We start from the raw sequence: 20465 nt of genomic DNA, 5'->3' as shown, positions 1-20465 counted from the left end.
TCCAGATAGTTTTAAATATATTTTTTCTTGCAAACAACTTATTGTTCTTTGTCTTTCATATCTTACCAAAAATTTAAAAATGAGCGCTAGTCTCTAGAAATATAAAATTTAGGAAATTTGAACGTGCATCTTCAAAATATTCTTTACTTCAGACTAAAAGGAAGCACAAGAGATGTCAAAATGAGACATTTTGATGCAAATAATGTGAAATGTTGATGTGTTATTTCAGTTGCCACACTGCTTTAGACTTGATAATACTTTACGCGGGATTGAAATCAATCTTTGAAGCTTAATCATGATTGAAGTGACCACCCTTACCTAACTTTTTTCAATTAATTAATGCCAATAGGAATTTGCAACCCAGTTTGGTATGCCCGGAGCAATCAACAGGTAGAAACTGAAAATATAAGATCTCTTTAGTTTCTTATTTTTAGATGAATAATAAATGCATTGTTTTCCTCCTATGTGAGTAATTTACCAAGCACTTCCACACATACTATCTTTCTGAGTTACTATTATGGAATTTAAGACAGCCATCATGGAGGCGATGATTCCTAAGAGTTAAACGTGAACTTAACCTGTGGAGAAATAGTTCCTCAACAGTGCAACCCTGGAGGTTAACTTAAGTGGGCAAAACAATGATATAACAATAAATAATAAAACCGCTGATGTGAATCTTTCATTGTAGAGCAGCTCATAAAATGAGCATAAAGAGGCAGCTTTGATCCCATCCTCTCCTCTTTTTCTCCCTGCAGTTGAATCATCAGTTCTGTCATAACGATTTCACTTGTTACCTTTTAGGTAGGGTTTCCTCCCGGAGTCGTGAATATCGTCCCAGGCTATGGACCTACTGCAGGGGCAGCCATTTCCTCTCACATGGACATAGACAAGGTGGCCTTCACAGGATCCACACAGGTAAGACCATCTCCTCCGGCCAGTAGTTAAGAATATCTGTGTCTCTAACTCTTGGAAGCATGCTTTGTTACTATTGTTTTTATGGGCCGAGTATTTTATTTTTTTCTTTTCTTTATTAAAGTATAGTCAGTTTACAATGTTGTGTTAATTTCTGGTGTACAGCATAGTGTTTCAGTCATACAGACACATACATATACTCCTTTTCATATTCTTTTTCAATATAGGTTACTACAAGATACTGGGTATAGTTCCCTGTGCTCTACAGAAGAAACTTGTTGTTTATCTATTTTATAGATAGTAGTTAATATCTGCAAATCTCAAACTCCCAGTTATCCCTTCCCACCCCCTTTATGTTACTATTTTTAAGCCGGCATTTCCTTAAAACAAAAGTTCTCTTAATAATTTATTCCTCACTCTGGTTTTCACACATGTTTCTAGAACATAAGCAGGTGTCATTGAGGTGAAACTAAGCTAAGATATGAGCTGGACCCCAAAGGAGGGTAGGATTGGAGGCCCCCCCCAGTTGGTGGGCAGATAATGAGCAGCAGGGAGAGATGAGATGGGGGGACGGTGGTGAATGTGTCAGTTTGTCTATATAGAGGTTTCTGGATTTCAATAGAGGGATGAAAAGACAAATAGGTCAGTTATGGTTGGATCATGGTATGTCAGATTGACCAGAAGAAAGATGACGTTCTGATTAAAATGGTAAATAACCTCCTGTCAAGCCATGTGCATCAAGATCAGCTAGCGTGTTCAGTGTATCTGTTTTCTTGAGTGTTTTTCTGATTCATTGTATGTTTACGCTTGGGTAGAGGAGACTTTGATACCTGAAAGTCTAAAATCTGGAAAATGCCATTTAATATTTCTCCCAAATGAAACGTAACTGTGGCACAAACATCATAAAAATTTAACGTGCTAAGTAAACCTGCCTTCATGAGAGCAGATTAAGCCTCATCCTTTGTAACGCTCCATTTTAGGTGGGCAAAGTGATCAAAGAAGCTGCCGGGAAAAGCAATCTGAAGAGGGTGACCCTGGAACTCGGTGGGAAGAGTCCTTGCATTGTGTTTGCTGATGCCGACCGTGAGTAAAAGCCACTCTGCTAACTTCTCTCCCTTCATCCTTTTTGGTGTCTGGTAACGTCATACAGTGAAGAGTTTGCTTCTAATGTCCAAGTGTAAGGCACTAATTGGAGTCCAAAATTACTCTTAAACATCTTAAATTGTTCTAATGTTGCAACACTGGGTAAGTTTAAGTCTAACACAGACTCGATTTCTTCCTTGTTTGGAATAGACTGCTGTTTTCTCAGCTGAACTCTGGAGACGCTAACTGTTTTGCATTTAGGGGCCACAATATTGTTTTAAAAATTCCATACCTTTAAATATTAGCATCACCTTAAGTATGGTGAAGTACCCCCGGACATGTTGCACTGAGACCAACAGGAGAGACAGCAAGTTGCCCATTTGTCGTCTCCCTTCTCTCTGGATCACACGTTCATTGAAAGAAATGGCTGGTGGATTTGAGTGATTTCTTCATTTTTTTAAGCAGGTATAGTTGAATTTACATACATTAAATCTGTAATTATGATGTGACTCCACTCTGTAATATCCTAGGTCCCTTCTGATTATATTATCGAGTAGAATCCCACAATTTTTTCCCTCCTAAATGGGAGCTGGTTAGCAGAAAAAGAAGGGCAAACGTTCATCCAACTTTTTCTTTAGCAGCTGCATTATTGGTATGAGGCGATAAACACAAATGGTGCATGGAATTGGCCAGTGTTGGTATTGCGATCTTAACTGAAGTTGTTTAGAGCATGATGTGACAAGATTTCTGATGGTACCAAACCTTTCTATAAACTGCTTCTGCTACAACATACGCAGATGTGACTAGTTCACAAAATAAAGAACAATAACCAACTGCTAGAATGTAAAATGAAATCTTCTGCATTGAGGAAATTAAAATGCAAATAAAACTTTCTCCTGGTCATTTAGGATCTACTAATGAAGCAAACTGTGTCTTCCTTTTAAGGCCCCATTCTACCATCTCAAATAAACCAATAAGAAGAGTTTATGGCTATATATGAAATGATATGGCACATTTTAGATAAATTTTGAAAATGTTTTTCCTAGCTTTGTAAGGTGGGTGAGCAATTCTGAATCTTAGTTATTAGTTTTTTGGATTTTTTCCCCCCAGAAATACCATTTTTTTCTATTGATCAAGGTATCTAAGAATGTTTTGAAATTTTGATTTAATATAATGGATAATTAATATTTTCTTTGTCATTTAGTTAAAACCTGAGGCCTGAAAGAAATATTCACAGTCATCTAAGTAATTATGAATGGAGATATTTATAAGATCATTTGTGGTGAGATTTGATCTTAGGACGCTTTCCACATTCTTGATATTGCCCATATGAAAGCTGTAACAGTAACCACTATTTTTTTCAAATTCTACTATTTTTGCTATCATTTGTGTAGCAAATAAAGGATCAGAATGGTTAATTTGTCACTTGGCTGGTAAGAGATAGAATATTTTGAATCTATGTCTAACTATACGACTCATGCTTTTTTATACCACCATATTGTGTCTGAGAAATAGCTATAAAAATACATAATCTTTAGAAAATCTCTCTTCTTTAACGTGAATATGTCCTTTGCAGTGGACAATGCCATTGAATTTGCGCACCGTGGCGTATTCTACCACCAGGGCCAGTGTTGCATAGCCGCATCCCGGCTCTTTGTGGAAGAATCCATTTATGATGAGTTTGTTCGAAGGAGTGTTGAGCGGGCTAAGAAGTATGTTCTTGGAAATCCTCTGACCCCAGGAGTCAGTCAAGGCCCCCAAGTGAGTATAAAATGGATGAAATAGCATTCACAGGGCACAAGAATAAAGTATCCTCTAGAGGCCTGGTTTTTAACGAATGCAATTCTTTTCCATCCATCTATCTTCTTAGGTGACAATATTGTAACACTTTGGTGATTAAAAAACAGTGACGCTAACTCTCAATGGGAAAGAAAGCTTCCTGTTTCTGTGTTGCCCAGTTTTCATATCTAGAAACAGTTTAAGAAATATATTGAAAATAAAGATGTGAGGAAAAATAATAGACGGTAAATTTGTTCTCCACAGTCTGTATGTCTCTGGTTTCCTGTATACAGTTCCTGTTCACTTGGAAGTTCTTACATAAGCCTACCACTTATTTCTCCCTCAGAATCAATCCTTTGTCTCAGCTTCTGTCCCACAGATACAGGCAGCTGGCATGCCTCTAAATTCTCTCAAAGTTTTTAGTCACTCTGACCTTCTAATGTACGAATGTCCCGAAAAGTCTTGAGCTTCTAACTTCGTAGCAAACTTCTCATTTTGGTTGTCAAACCCAGTTATTCCCCAGAGTTCCCATTTTCTTCTGTCTACTTACAAACATTGTCAGTAAGAGTGTCTCTCTCATCCCAAGGCCCTCTTCCTTACACAGTTCTCTGTGCATTGTCTGTTTTCAAGCTCCTGGAACTTTGGTTTTAAATTTACTCTTGCCCTTTGAGGTCTTGACCTAGAGCAGACTTTCTCAGCAGGGGACTGTTTTTCACTCTATCCAAAAGGGGACGCCTGGCAATGTCTAAGACATTTTTGGTTGTCACAAGTGCAGAAGGAGGTGATACTATTGTCACCTAGTGGGTAGAGGCCAGAGATGCTTCTAAACATCTTGCACTGCACAAAGAGAGTCCCACAACAAAGTGCCAGTAAGGCTGCTTATGCTGAGAAATTCTGCTCTACAATCTAGACATTTAGCTTAGAGTCTTTATTCTCTAACACTAAAGATTATACACTGTTCAGTGCTATTGACTTGAAACAAACACTATTCTTGACTTATTCACTAAGCAAAAAATAAATTGAATTAACCAACATTAATTGAGCACTACTACCAGCAAAGTCCTGGGATAGGTACCTGGCAATGCCAGAAGAAACAAGGAGGATATACTACTGATCTCATGGCATTTACAACCTAGATGAGTTGAAAGCTGTGGCTAGCTAGCTAGTTATCAGGGTAAAGGAAAAGCAGTTGTCTCATTTGAGGTGTATATATGCACACACATATATATATATAGAGAGAGAGACATGGGTGGATAGAAATGTATATGTGAAGAGGAAAGGAAAGAAGAGAGAGGAAGGGAAAATACTTAATATTACACATTATTGGGCAGTATTTCCCCCCATCAGGAGATCTGCAAAATTTAACCAGAGCTCAAACACTGAGCTAGAATAGTTCATTTTTCCTAAGAGAAGGGGGTTAAAATAGACTTTAGGAAATTCCTATTCATAGAATTCTTAAGTAAATAATCCATTGACCTAACTGCTTAACATAAGACTTTAATCTTTGTAAGTAAACAGGTTTTTATCACAGGTTGCACCAAATAAGTAGAATCAGTAGCTATGCTGGGACTTAGAGAAGCAGAAGACTGAAAAGCCCCTGGGGTTTCTTTACCCTTCAAAATACCATCTGTTGTCATGAGAGCAAGCTTACGGGAAGAGACGCTCATGTACTAAGCTTTAATAGTATTCTAATGTGTAATGTAAATTTACATAATGTAAATGTTTATGCATTCTTCGGTAAAGTCCTTTTCTAGTTTGATTTCATAGACCAAAGTGTACGTTTCCTTGAGAAGTTGGAAATAACAGTATTTTCATTTGAAAAAGAAGTTATGATAGCCACATAAAAAATTATCTTTTTCAATCCATTAACTCTAAGGAATCAAAGATCTTGCACATTCAGACACCTCAGAATGTATACTTTGTGACTGTTACAACAATATCATACCCTATTACATTTCATAGACTAGCCTATGAGCTAATGGCCCATCGCACAGAAAAGACCCCTGCTACGTTCTAGCTTTACTAAGAGGTTCCTGAGGGCCAACAGAAGGCCAAGTTCAGATATGGTCAATCTGAGACCTTCTGAAGAAGGTCTGTATTTATGGTGAATCAAAATTAGGCAGACCAAACTGAGTATGTCCCTAAGTATAACTGAAAATTCCTATCACTAGTCCTCAACTCTAGTGTGATGTTCTCAGTCTTTCCTGTGCATTTGAATCACCTGAGGATCTTGTTAAAAATGCACATTTTGATGCAGCAGGCTTGGGGTGGGACCTGAGAAGCACGTTTTCCTACCAGGTAATGCAGGAGCTGCTGACTGTAGGACCACATTGTCAGTAGCCAGACACTAACATATGAAGTCCTGTGTTTTTAGAAGTTAGTCACCATCTAAGTTTTCCAACAAAAAAACAGGTCCTATGAGCCTCTACCTCCCACTGCTTAAGCAGGAATTGGAGTGTCACCATGTATCCACTCTGGTCACAGGCAGGGAAAAGGTATGACTTGGGGAACACACCTTGAAATAAACATTAAAAACCCTAATTTTTGAGGGCATAGTCAGATTAATATCTCAGAACAGGCCAGAGAAGCTTTGTGTGAAGTATGCAGATCCCTGTGTATTTACTGACAAACCAGAATATCTTGACCAGGCAGAGCTACCTAACACCACCCCGTAGTCTGGTTGTATTAAATATTATGCAGTAATTTAAATATTACTTTTTATTAAGCCAGCACTTCGACTTCCTTAATCTGCTGTAAATGAAGGAAACTTTTTTTGAATGTTCAATTAAATATGGTGTGCTTAGAAGCATTGAACAGCATTGCACCAAATATTGTGCCAAATTTTAGAAAGTAGTTTCTGATTTCAAATAGCACTTAATCTAATTGGATATGGGAGCTGGATTATGTGCAGTCGGAGCTTTATGAAACTTTTTTCTGGGCCTTGGAAGACAGAGGAGATTGCAAAGTCAAAGAGGAAGATAAAGAACAACTCTCTTTAAGTCGGGAGAAGAGACAAGGTACATTGGCAAGAGGCCCCGACCTTCATCTTGAATCTCAGTGTTTTTCCTTTACAAGTTAACCCCAGCCACACCTGAGACAAGGCAGCCTTCATCAGTGATGTAGAGTCCAAAAGGCACCCGATACTTCAACCTCCCCAAATAGGAACTGAGGCAATAGGTAACCCTGGTTCCAGTGCATGGAGGAGAGGTGCGTGCTCCTGATGTTCCAGGCGAGAACTCTGAAGTCATTTCTTTCCTTATTAAAATATTGTTTAACAAACCATTGAAGTTCTGTAATTCTTATATTTAGATGTGGCCCATTTAAGAAAGCAGGATGGCGACAGTCAGGACAGGTCAGACATTGGAACCAGACGCACTGACTGCCCCAGGGGACCTGAGCCGGGTGTGAACCCAGGCTGTGGTCAGCATGGACCTGGCCACAGGGCGTGGTCAGAAATTAGGAGAATCAGAGGTCCAGGGATCTTCCTAAAGTTCCAAAGCATCTGCTTCCCAACTGCCATGTCTAATTAAACCCAGGGTCAAAGTCCTCTTTTTCTTCATCCACTTTTTTATTTCAGTTAAGGTAAGTATGGTTGATGACTGACTGGCATTTCTTCCATTTATTTCTAAATGACAGTTGTGTGAAAGGTTTACATGTACTTGTGCCAATAAGTTTTTTTTTTTTTTTGCATTAAACAAACACTAAATACAAATATTTGTCTCCAAGATTTCTTCCCTGAAAAGTCCTGAGAATAAAATATACTCAACTGCGTGAATCTGAGCCTCAGTCAGCAGTTTTGGCTGAATATTTGACTTCGTAACAATATCCTAGCATATTGAAACCCTTAGTAACAGGCAGGGAAATGTATTATCTTTACAAGTTGCTATTTTTTCCCCTTTTAATGTGGTATTTTTCAATTAGATTAACAAGGAACAATATGAAAAAATTCTGGATCTCATTGAAAGTGGGAAGAAAGAAGGGGCCAAACTGGAGTGTGGCGGGGGCCCGTGGGGGAATAAAGGCTACTTTATCCAGCCCACGGTTTTCTCTAATGTTACCGATGAGATGCGCATTGCCAAAGAGGAGGTAAATGGTTTTATTCTGTTATTTTTGTTGTTGTTACCATATTTTGTCTGCATGTACGTGTACAAAATATCCCTTTAACATTCTCAGCTCTTTGAACCCCTTTTCCAGTACATGTTACTCTTCATTTCTTTTTTTTTATGGTGGGGGGTGGTAACTAAGTTTGTTTGTTTGTTGGTTTGCTTGTTTGATGGCGATACGGGGGATTGAACCCAGGACCTCGTGCGTACTGAACATGTGCTCTACCACTGAGCTATACCCTCCCCACTACTCTTCATTTCTAATACTGATAAAAGATTAGTTATTTTTGATTAAGACTAAAAATAGTAAGGGATTCATTGGGCAGACTGAAAATCTCCAACCAAACACAGATCAGGATGCTTAACATTTTCTAGGTGCTTCCTTCACGTATTTAAACTCATGGAAAATAAAATTCCACATTCATTGTTGCTTTTTCTCCTTTGGAAATAATAGATTTGAAAATAATTGGAAAAGAATAAAGTGATATGCAGTTTTTCTTTTTAAGTTAAAGTCCTTATTTTGGGAAATTGTAGATTCAGTTGCTATTGTGAGAAATAATAAAAAAGATTCTGTGTACTCTTTACCCGGTTTCCTTCAATGGTAACATCTTAGAAAACTATAGTATACTATCACAGTAAGTATGTCATCATCGATGACACAGAACAAGACACAGAACATTTCATCACCACGTGCATCTCTCATGTTTCCCTTTGATAGTCAAATTCATGCCCCTCCGGTGCCACTGTATCTTCAACCATTGGCTTTCACTTAACCACTCATTGGTTCATTATTTCTATTATTTTGTCATTTCAAGAAAGTTAAATAAGTGAACTCATACTTCATGCAACCTTTGGGAATTGGCTTTTGTTCACTCAGCATAATTCTCTATCGATTCATCTAGGTTGTTGCATGTAAGGATAGCTTGTTTCTACTTATTATTGAGTAAGTAGTATTCCATAGCATGGATGCACCATGTAAACAGTTTGTTTAACTGTTCACCCATTGAAGAACTTTGGGTTGTTTCCATTTGGGGGCTACTTTGAATAATGCTGCTATAAACATCAGGATACAGGTTTTTGTGTGAACTTCAGTTTGCATTTCTGAGGGATAAGTGCCTACAATTGCTGGCTGGATCATATAGTAACTGCAACTTTTTAAAACTACCAAACATTTCCAGAGTGGCTGAACAGTTTCACATTCTCATTAGCAGTGTATGAACGATCCCAGTTTCTTTGCATCCTTGCTAACATTTGACGTGACTCTTTTTTTTCCCTAGCCATTCTGATAGGTATAATAGCTCCTTGAGGTTTAAATTTGCATTTCCCGAATGGCTGATGATGTTGAACATCTTTACGTGGGCTTATTTGCCATCTGATGTCTTTCTTGATGATGTATCTCTTCATTTCTTTTGCCCATGTTCTAATGGGATTGTTTGCTTTTTACCATTGAGTTTCAAAAGTTCCTTATATATTCTAGATATTGATCTTTTGTTGGCTACGTGTTTTGCAAATACTTTCTCCCAGGCTGTAGCTTGTCTTTTCATCTTCTTATCAAGGTCTTTCTCAGGACAAAAGGTTTTAATTTTGAGGAAGTTCAATTTGTCCATTTTTCTTGTTATGGGTAGTGTTTTTGGTATCAATTTTACGAACTACCTCTTGTTTACTTCTAGATCCAAAAGACTTTTTTTCTGTGTAATTTAAAATTTTTCTCTAAAAGCTATGTTTTACCTTTATGTCTGTGATCCATTTAGGTTAATTTTTATACAAGGTGGGAGATTTAAGTCAAGGCTGTGTGTTTGTTTTTGCCTATAGATGTCCAATTGCTCCAGTATCATTTGTTGAAAAGGCAATTTTTCTTCCATTCCATTAATTCTGCAACTTTGTCAAAATTCAGTTGTGCATGTTTGTGTCAGTTTCTGGGTTCTCCACTCTGTTCAGTTGATCTATGTGTCTGTTTCTCTACAGATTCTCTCTTGATTATGGTAGGTGTATAAGAAGTCTTAAAATTGGGACGCCTGAGTCCTCTCATTTTATTCTTCTTTTCAAAATTGTTTTAGCCAAGCTAATTTCTTTGCTTTTCCATATAAGTTTTGGAATCACCTTGTCCATATATATTCAATAATCTTGTTGGAATTTTGAAAGGAATTGTGTTAAATATATATACCAGTGTGGGGAGAATTAGCATCTTTATTGTGTTAAATCTTCCAGTTAGTGAACAGAGTACGTCACTTCATTTGTTTATATCTTCTCTTATTTCTTTCAATAGCATTTTTTAATTTTCAGTATATAAGTCCCATACATGTTTTATTGGATTTGTACCTAAGTATTTTTTGAGTAATTGTAAATGGTATTTCCGATTTCTGAAGGCAAATGTTCGTTGCTAGTATATACACGTACGTTTGATTTTTGTGTATTTTCTTGTAACGTGTGACATCACTGAACTCAGGTATTCTAGGAGGTTTTCAGAGGTTCCTTGGGAATGTGTATGCAGACAGTCTGCAAATAGAGCCAGTTTTGTTCCTCTGTTTCTAATAAGTAAGCCTTTTATTTCCTTTTCTTGCCCTTTTCACTTGCTGGAACTCCAGTGCTATGTTGAATAAGAGTAGTAAAAGTGGGCATCTTTGCTTTGTTCCCTGTGTGAGGGGACAAGCGTCGGTCTTTATCACTGAGTATGGTGTTAGCTGTGAGATTTTCATAAATGCCTTTAATCAGGTTTAGGAGGTGTCTTTCTATTTCTAATTTTTTGAGGGGGAAAGGAAATTGGATTTTGTCAAATGCTTTTTCTGCATCAATTGAGATGATTATGTGGTATTTTTCCTTTATTCTATTAATGTGGTGTATTATATTGATTGATTTTTGAATACTGAACCAGCCTTACATCTCTAGAATGAACTTTACTTGGTGATGGTGTGTAATTCTTTGTAGATATTGCCAAACACTATTTGCTAATTTTTTTTAGTATTTGCTGTAGCTGATATTGGTCTCTGATTTGAGGAATATGGTCTGTAGTTTTTATTTTTTTTATTGATAACAATAAAAGGCATTTAGTGATAACTCACTATATGCCAAGTGCCTTATAGGCAATATAAAGCAAACATTTACATGAAATATAATACAAACATTTACATGAAATATAATAAATATACATATTTCATTTATATTTTATATATAGATTTATATTTATAAAATTTATATTCACTTGTATAAAGTTTACTGTATCTTATATATCAATAAATACATGTTTATATAATGTATAACATTATGTACATATATTTATATAAAAATATAAAATATTTTCTATAAATATTAAACATTCTCATTTAATTCTCCCAACAACATCTTGAGAGTAATATTATTATATTCTTTTCTTTTCATGAAATCTCTCCAACACTAGAAGAAAGTCTTTATTGAGTCTTCTCTTCCCAAAGACAATCAAATACTCTCTTTTATTATTTTCACATAGCTAGGGTGGTATGATTTTTCCAGAGAAAATCTCAGAACATTTATAAGGTCTAAATTTCCTATGTTATTTGGAAACTAAATAAAATTAAGCATAATATTCTGATCCAAGAATTTTCCTAAACAATGACATGGTAGTTCTCAGCTCTTCATGTTGTATGTATTTCATTACTCTTGTAAATATAACATGTCAAACTTTTATCAACCTTTTTGTCTTTAATTCGTTTTTGAGCCACAAAGTCAACTACAATTTAGATATTCTTGTTATCATCCTAAATAATAGAAGAGAAACCCAAGGCCCAGAGAAGTAAGGGGTTAGGTCACATGTCTAGTTAAAGGCAGCTTGGGATCAGCACCTATTTTGCAGCACTAACATTCCCCAACTTTTTCTACTTGACCTACTGTTGCTCATATTAACTTTATTCTCCATTCAATCCACCTAACATGAGAGAATCCCATGTTTTAGGATTGGAACCATTTAGGTTGAGAACCATTCTATTAAAAACTGATAGAATATTAGTGCTAGAAGGAACATTATGAATAATTCAGACCAAAAGTCAAATTTATAGATGAGGTAATTAAGATCCAAAGAGCTTAAGTGACTTGCTACTGTTACAGAATTACAGAGGCATCGTAAAACTAGAATGATTACTTAAGCTCACTTCTCCAACTCCCATCATATCCATCTGTTTGTTCCTACCAGTGGTCAGCCAATATTTTTTTAAACAACATCAGCAAGAGATAACTCACTATTTCTTAGTCATTTCCATGTCTGGACAGTGCTAAGCATTAGAAAGTTCTGCCTCTGGCTCCCTAGGAATCCCTCCCATTATGTTCTACCTATTGGCCCCATATCTGCCTCATGGCCTTTTTCCACATAAAAGCCATATGTTTGAAAATAGCATTCGTCTCCTATGCTACTCTTCACCCTCCATGTGCTCTCGGCACTGTATTTTTCAGCTGTTGCCCTTCCTAATTTTTTTAGACAAATATATTGCAGCTAAATATTTGGTGAACACAAACTAATTAACATCAGGAAGAATGTTATCCAGAGATCTGACAAATAACTAGGAAAGGCTAGTTTGCCTTTAGGAACTAGAAATTACCTACCTCATAGGCACGGAGGCATTTAAATAAAGACAGGAATAGATTCATTGGCTTTGGGCTATGAAGTTGTTACATAATGCACCATAGTAAAAAGGCACTAACTCAAATGTACTTAGCCGTCATCTTTTCATTCAATAAACTTGTATTGCAAGTCTGTGATATAACAGAGAATCTGAGAAGGTTATTTTCTTTAACTGCCTACACCCCCAAAAAAGTCATCAAACTAGGAGAAAAGTACAGATTCATATTTGCAAACAGGAAATACATAGAAAAAATGAGAAAGATCAAAAAGCGAAGGCACATGGATATGGATAATCAAACATACTTAGTTTTACTACATTGATTCAGCCTACAACTGAATTACAGCTTTGCACTTATTGACAAATATTTGTCTTATTAGAGCTGTTGTTCTTGCATGCTTTGATTAACACCAGATAGAAAGGACGAGGAAAAAAATCTTTAACCAAGGAAACATTTATTGTTTGCTACTTTAAAGGAACCTGGAGTAATGTGATGTGCTCAAATTAAAATTATGTAAGACGGTAACACATTTCACACAGTAGCTGCTATATGCCTGGTTCCCAGGTTACAGTATCATGGTTAGGTTTGCAGCCCTAGGATTTGTACTCAACCTCTATTGAACGGTAGCCCCCACCTCCCCTCAGCATTTAGATTTAGATCAATGATGAACACCAGAAAACTGTCTTTTCTGATTTTTTCTTCCCAGGAAATTCTGGTAACACTCAGAGAAGCCCCTCTCTTATTTAATTTTAATATATGTTTTATGGAAACATAATATAGGAGCATAATTTTTAAGAGAAAATTGTTATTTTTCTCCCATCTGGGGATGAGATATAGGATAAATTGAGTTTGAGCTGTGCTACCTAGAGGGTCTAGCAAAAGTGGAAGAGCGGTTTAGGCTGGAATGAGCAAATTGGGATTTGTGTTTCCAGTCCTGTGATTACAGTCACTGCCAAGGAACTCATGCTTTAGTTAGCACAGGATGGTTAAGGACTTAAGCTCCTGCAGTAATGGATCATTCTGTTTGATATTTATGAATTGCATAAGATTTGGCTGACGAGTAGAATATGAACAAAATATTATACTGTTTCACCTAACTTGGCTGATTATAAAAAGATCCAAGTCCAGTAGGATAAGTGATATTTCAGTTGATGGTACACTGATATTTAAAGCATAGTTACTGTTATCAGTCATTGCCTCCTCATTTATCCAGTAGAAAAAGCATCGCCTTCTCTGGTTTACTGTTTATGTAGTGACCTGGAAGATGAGGAAAAACTAGGGAGATAATTTACAATGTTCCTAAATGGGAAAGAAATTCTGAAGTTAATAATTTCCTGCAAAATTGTAAGTTCTTGGAAGCCAGATTTCAATTCTAGAAAATGATCATTGCCTAATTCGTTTGTATCCCATGTTGTTCCAAAGAGAATTTAACATATGACTATTGCCTGTCCTAACCTACCATGCCAGCAGCTACCATTTTGATTCTTCCACAGAGGTTTGAGATAAGAAGTAAAATCTTAACCAATTTAGAACAGTGTGTAGATTAAAAAGAAAAGTGCAATATCATATAGAATACTTAGTTGTAACCTACTACTTTGATCTATTTCATTCATTTCTTGTGGTATAGATATTTGGACCAGTGCAGCAAATCATGAAGTTTAAATCTTTAGATGATGTGATCAAGAGAGCAAACAATACCTTCTATGGCTTGGCGGCAGGAGTTTTTACCAAAGACCTTGATAAGGCCATCACGGTCTCCAATGCTCTGCAGGCCGGGGTAGTGTGGTAAGTCAGACCCATGTAATGTCATCTTTTCTGTGTTAACCACATTAACAGGCTGCTTTGAACCTTTCTGGACTTTGATTCTTTCATTTGTAATCACATGACCTGCTGGAAAAGCAGTTGTTATCTTAAAAATCAAACAAACTAAAACCCCTGCTATATTGGAAGACTTTTTAGAAGGAAATATATATATATATATATTATTATTATTAAATATATATATAATATATATTATTATTAAAATATATGTATATATTTTAATATTATATATATTTTAACCCTATCCAGCCTTCTGAAATTGCTTGCCCAAAATATTTTACTCATATTTGACTAATGTAATATGAGTGTTATTAAGTAATTCTAGGCACTTGGAACCATGCTATACACAGGGAAGATAAAAGTTCTATTTTAATCAAAGTAATTAGATAGTAAGAAAATATTTATTCACGGCCCTTATATATACAAACACTTAGTTCTTCTATCAGGTTTTCACTCTGGGATTACTAGAGATGTCTGAAGGTCTTGATTTGGAAGCACGTATTGAGTCTTGAGCTGCATGTCTGTCTCATTTTTGACCTGGTTCATATCTCTGATTTTTGTATTTTAATGCAGAGGATGTACGTGCTAAGGCTGGGCCTCTCAAACTTGCATCGCCTTCCAGCCCCCTGTCTCTGAAATGCTTTGTTGTCATTTTTTTGTTCCATCAAACTTCACTTTGTCTCCTCAGCCCTGGCAATAGCCCAAGATTATTTTCCCTTCCCAAGAATGTCACACCTTTGTCAGCTAAAAAGTACATACACTTACACTCCTCTAATTTATAATGCTACTTTTTTCCATAATGAGTATGTTAATATTAAAGTTAATGGAGTTGTTAAAGAACTCTCTGAATTTCAAACATTCCAAATTTAGGAGTGTTTCATAGGTTAAATACGATCTGTAACGTCCTCCTTCTCCTTTCAGGGTGAATTGCTATAGTATGCTCCCCACCCAGTGCCCCTTTGGTGGATTCAAGATGTCTGGCAACGGACGAGAACTGTAAGAACAACTTTCTATTAAGATAAATAATTATCTTGATAAAGATGGTTATCATTCCCAGGGAATTAATCCTTCGTTACTGTCTGAATTAGAACCTGCCTTTGGTTTTTCCTGAAGATTCACACTGTCAAAAAGCTTTTTAAATGCTGGATTTACCCCATAAGTGCAAAAAGGTGATGGCAGAGGGAAATATAACTTATTAAGCTCCTATGATTAATAAGGGATCATTCTAAGCCCTTTACATTGTTACTGAAATATTGCCTACTTTTAGAATTGTTTGCTGTATACATGAATGTAATATACTTGGGAAATGTTTCCAACAAGAAGGTGGAAACTACAAATTGGTGATTGTAAGAAGTGTGCAAATATAAGAACACTTTAGCTACTTGAATATGCCTCTTACATACGTAAATTAAGTGCCTTTATCTCAAAAAATGTTTCAGTGTAGGAGAAATGATTCTCATATATAGAAATATTTTTGATGTAAATTCTAAAATTTTAAATAACCTGAATGAGTTATTTTTGGTATTAAAATCTAAACTGAAAGGGGAACTCGACTGAGGGAAACATGTTTTATAGTCATGACTAGATTGAGAACATATATATTATATATAAGCATTTATGAGCCTTCAGTTGCTTTTCAAACCAGGACATACTGACTTACTAAAAAAATGTGCACAGATATATTTATACAGAGAAAGTAGTGACAATATGATTGCTTAATTTTGTTCAAGGAATTTCAACCATTTTACTTCTTAAAATATTCTTATATTTATTTAAAAAATTTAGTCATAAAAAGACATTATATTCAAACATAGTGAAGCTATTCATTTTGTAAATAGCAAGTAAAAATGAATCTTAGTTTTTAAAGGTCACGAGAACATTAAATAGCCATGTATTTGTCATTTCACTAAATCAGGAAAATTACAATAAAACAGCTATCTTTGGGGAGCCAGTGAAAAGAGGGTTTATTAAAATGGTCCAACCTCCTTCCCAATATACATTCATTAGGAAGTTACTATGTATATGAGGCCCCTAGGAGCCCCAGAGACCCGATACCATGTCTTATCCTCCATATAATTGTGGTGGCAGGAAGGGTATTTAATGGATAAAGAAGATGCAGTATGTGTGTATATATGTATACATGATGGAATACTACTCAGCAACAAAAAAGAATGAAATTTTGCCATTTGCAACAACACGGATAGACTCGGAGGGCATTATGCTAAGTGAAATCAGTCAGACAGAGAAAGACAAAATACTGTATATCATTTGTATGTGGAATCTAAAAACGATAACAAACTAGTGAATAAAACAGAAAAGAAGCAGATTCACAGATATAGAGAACAAACTAGTGGTTACCAGTGGGGAGAGGGAAGAGGAGGGGCAATATACTGGTAGGGGTTTGAAAAGAAAAGAGTTATTAAGGATTATGTGAAATCATATGTATAAAACTTGAAAATTGTAAAGCACTATAAAATTTAAAGAATCTTTCATTCAATAAAAAAAAATTTTAAAGGTACATAGTGCAAAATAACCTACATGCATGATGAAATAAACAATAACAGACTGGGAGTCCACACCTCATAGAGGGAAGGAAGGAGTTAAACTGCAGAGCACACTATTGGAGGACAGAGAATCTGGGCACCACTAGAGTGTAACGTTTATGGCATGTCTCTAACTCATTTCCATCTGGCAGACCAGGTCAGCATTTGTGGTGGGGGTAGGTGTGGGAGAAGAAAGTAGAAGATCTATGAGCTCCTTTTGATGCTTTAGATTCTATGGTTTGAACCCCAGTGGGAATTCAGTGGATGAAAACTTAAATGGCAGTGGATGGAATAAGAGAAGACCAAACAGAAAAGATAGGACTTGATCTAGGACATGAAACAAATGTGAGATGTTAGGAAGTAGAGAAGAAGGCATTCTTGAAGGAACATTTCATGTGGCATGTGGAGGGCTTCGTGAATTTGGTAGGCTGGCAGGGAGTTATGGGGAGGAAGTGTGATTTCAGAGTTAAATAGGATACAAATTAACAAGCCTTGAATTCAAGAGAACCAGCTTACATTTTATTAGTGGAGAAGTGAAAAGCCATGGAGAGCTTTACAATATTGTTGGGGAGGTAGCGTGGCAAAAGATCAATTCATCAAAGCGCATGGCATAGTAAAATCAAACTGCAGTGAGGTTCCACTTCACACCAGTCAGAATGGCCATCATTAAGAAGTCCACAAATGATAAATGCTGGAGAGGGTTTGGAGAAAAGGGAACCCTCCTACACTGTTGTGAGAATGTAGTTTGGTGCAGCCACTATGGAAAACAGTATGGAGCTTCCTTAAAAAACCAAAAATAGACTTCCCATATGATCCAGCAATCCCGCTCCTGGGCATATATCCAAAGAAAAGTATAATTCAGAAAGATACATGTACCCGTGTGCTCATAGCAGCACTATTTACAATAGTCAAAAGATGGAAGGAACCTAAGTGCCCATCAACAGATGATTGGATGGTGGGGGGTGGGTATAGCTCATGGGTAAGGCACATGATTAGCATGCATGTGGTCCTGGGTTCAATCTCCAGTATCTCCATTAAAAAAAAAGACAAGAAAAATAAATAAATCTAATTACTGCCCCCCCTCCCAAAAAGATATTAAAGAAAAGATTGGATAAAGAAGTTGTGGAATATATACACAATGGACTATTACTCAGCCATAAAAAAGAATAAAATAATGTCATTTGCAGCAACATGGATGGACCTAGAGATTATCATACTAAGTGAAGTAAGTCAGACAGAGAAAGACAAATATTATATGATATCACTTAAATGTGGAACCAGAAAAAATGATACAGATGAATTTATTTACAAAGCAGAAACAGACTCACAAACATAGAAAACAAACTTGGTTTGTTTGGTTACCAAAGGGGAAAGGAGGGGAAGGATAAATTAGGAGTTTGGGATTAGCAGATACAAACTAATATATATAAAAGAGATAAACAACAAGGTCCTACTGTATAGCACAGGGAACTATATTCAATATCTTGTAATAGCCTATAATGAAAAAAGAGTATGAAAAGGAAGCTATATATATGTATAACTGAACCACTATGCTGTACACCAGAAACTAAGACAACACTGTAAATCTAAAAATGTTTCAATAAAGAGAAAAAAACCTGCAGTTAGACTACATTAAAATACATTTAAGTTCAACAACAACCAAATAAGTGCAAGGCATAGTAAAGAAAGCATAATTGGAGACTCACTGACCTGCATTTGAATTCTGACTCTACCAGTTTCTAGCCATGCAGACCCATTCAAGTTGCCTAACTTTTGAGCCTCTATTTTCTCACATTTAAAATGAAGATGTTAATATTTCTCTTAAAGTGGTTATAGAGTTGAAATATATACTGCATGTTTATTCCCTAGCATTGCAAGTGTCACAAAGTGGCGACTCAACAAATGGTTTCACCCTTCCCTAGTCCCTTTCCTTTATAATATCCATTACTGGAGAGTCCCTTGGCAGAACTAATTATTTTGTACAAGAAACTGTAGCAAAGATTAGATTATTTTGAAGGACAGTTAGTTTATTGCTGGCCCAGCTTCTAACACATTTCCCTTGGAATGCTGAAGATCAAATAACTAGAAGGTTGAAATAACCAAAGTAGATGCAAAAACAACAATTTTCCCAGAGGGGTATTTATGTAAGACCAGATATCTTATCGTTGGCCAGCTACTATTTGAAATGCTTCTGGACACAGAAAATAACTTTCCATTGACCCTAGCCAGATAGGCAGGAACAAACTTGTACCAAAACATTGACCATAGTACATTTGCACTGCTGTGCTAAATTCTGTGCATTTTCCCCCCTCTCTCTAGCGGAGAATATGGTCTCCACGAATACACAGAAATCAAGACGGTCACCGTGAAAATTTCTCAGAAGAACTCATAAACGACAAGAGAGCAGAGACGACCCCTCAATGGCTAAGCAGCTTCTACAGTAGCTAATATGTCATTAGTGGGCTTTAAATGACAAATTGATCCTTCCTTGATTTTTTTAAACTTAAGAGAATCATATTAACATTAATACTACACAGAGAAACTTGCCATGTAGCCTATTCTGAAAGAATCATTTGCCTTCTGATATGTGACCCCCAAGTCCTACCTGTAATGAAAAGAATGGATTTGGATAAAAGATCTCTCTAGCTCTGTCATAGTCATGTGCTTTTCTTTGCAGCTACTTGTCTAGGAGCATCATTTTACAGAAGACCAGTTGTCATTTAGTGTCTTTCCCTTGATGACCCCTTGAGTACTCACCGTACCTGTTAACTGCAGCGTTGATGTGCTCTACTCCCCGTAGTTGTGAGGTCCTTGGAGTTTACTGAAATGCTTCCTAGAATGGCCTGTCTGCTTGTCAGTGAAGTAATGCCTGAGACACTTAGCTGTAATCTAATCGTAAAGCTTAATAACAATCTTGCATGATTCTTATTCAGTGTGAGTTTTTAAAGTGGAGATTTGGTTATGGTGATGTACTTTCCCTGTTACTCAAAACAAGTGTTAAATTGAGCATAAATGTCTGTTTAAAAATAAAAGGCTAATCCACTCATTCTCAAATGGGTAAAGAAACCAATTTTATTTTCTAGAGGAATTCTTGAAAACAATAGCCAGCATTTCAGAGAGACGACTTTGGTCCTACAGCAAGCATTTATTAAATTCCTAAAAAGTTCTGGGCACTAAGTGGGTGAGGCTGGTCTAGAGGCTTGTGCAGGTTTCCTGGTGGGAGGGGCTGGTGTCTGACCACTGTCGAGTGGAGCTGAATCTTGACCCTCTGGTGGGCACCGCTGTGTCTAAGGGCGTGTCTAGAGGCAGCTGTGAGCTCAGGAAGTCTTTAGGCAGCCTATCTGCTGTGGGTGGAGATGTGTTCTCACCGTTAGTTGTTTGGCCTGGAGTGTCTCAGCACTGGATCCTGCAGGCTATTGGATGGGGTCAAGTCTTGGCGATAATGACCCAAGCAAGATGTCTGCTTCCAAGATGGAGAGTTCATGCAGATGAATACTCCCCAGTCTGTCCACCACTGTGTCTACGTCCCTGGGGTGAGCAACAGCCACCTCTCACCTCCCCAGGAGGCCCCCCAAGAACAAAAGATAGACTTGGTCCAGGTTCCTTTGAAATTACTGCTTTTGCCCTTGGTCCAGGT

The 20465-nt window shown here is 36.7% G+C and overlaps 1 protein-coding gene and 1 long non-coding RNA gene across 2 annotated transcripts in view; both read left to right on the top strand.

Moving 5' to 3' along the window:
- Positions 1-19882, top strand: part of LOC105088595 (aldehyde dehydrogenase 1A1) — a 40727-nt gene extending 20845 nt beyond the window's left edge. Inside the window, exons 7-13 of the mRNA XM_010979469.3 lie at positions 802-915; positions 1893-1995; positions 3572-3756; positions 7696-7860; positions 14092-14249; positions 15207-15281; positions 19148-19882. Coding sequence (XP_010977771.3) covers positions 802-915; positions 1893-1995; positions 3572-3756; positions 7696-7860; positions 14092-14249; positions 15207-15281; positions 19148-19220 — 873 coding nt within the window. The 3' untranslated portion in view covers positions 19221-19882. The remainder of the gene's footprint in view (positions 1-801; positions 916-1892; positions 1996-3571; positions 3757-7695; positions 7861-14091; positions 14250-15206; positions 15282-19147) is intronic.
- Positions 3763-7460, top strand: LOC135322689 (uncharacterized). The gene is made up of 2 exons (XR_010383469.1): positions 3763-6981; positions 7084-7460. It is a non-coding gene; the product is annotated as an uncharacterized LOC135322689 (long non-coding RNA).
- Positions 19883-20465: the final 583 nt, after the last annotated feature.

The sequence above is a fragment of the Camelus dromedarius genome, chromosome 12 (assembly GCF_036321535.1).
Source record: "Camelus dromedarius isolate mCamDro1 chromosome 12, mCamDro1.pat, whole genome shotgun sequence".
NCBI lineage: Eukaryota > Metazoa > Chordata > Mammalia > Artiodactyla > Camelidae > Camelus > Camelus dromedarius.
The sequence above is the reverse complement of the archived record's forward strand: the minus strand, read 5'-3'. Positions and strand labels throughout refer to the sequence as shown.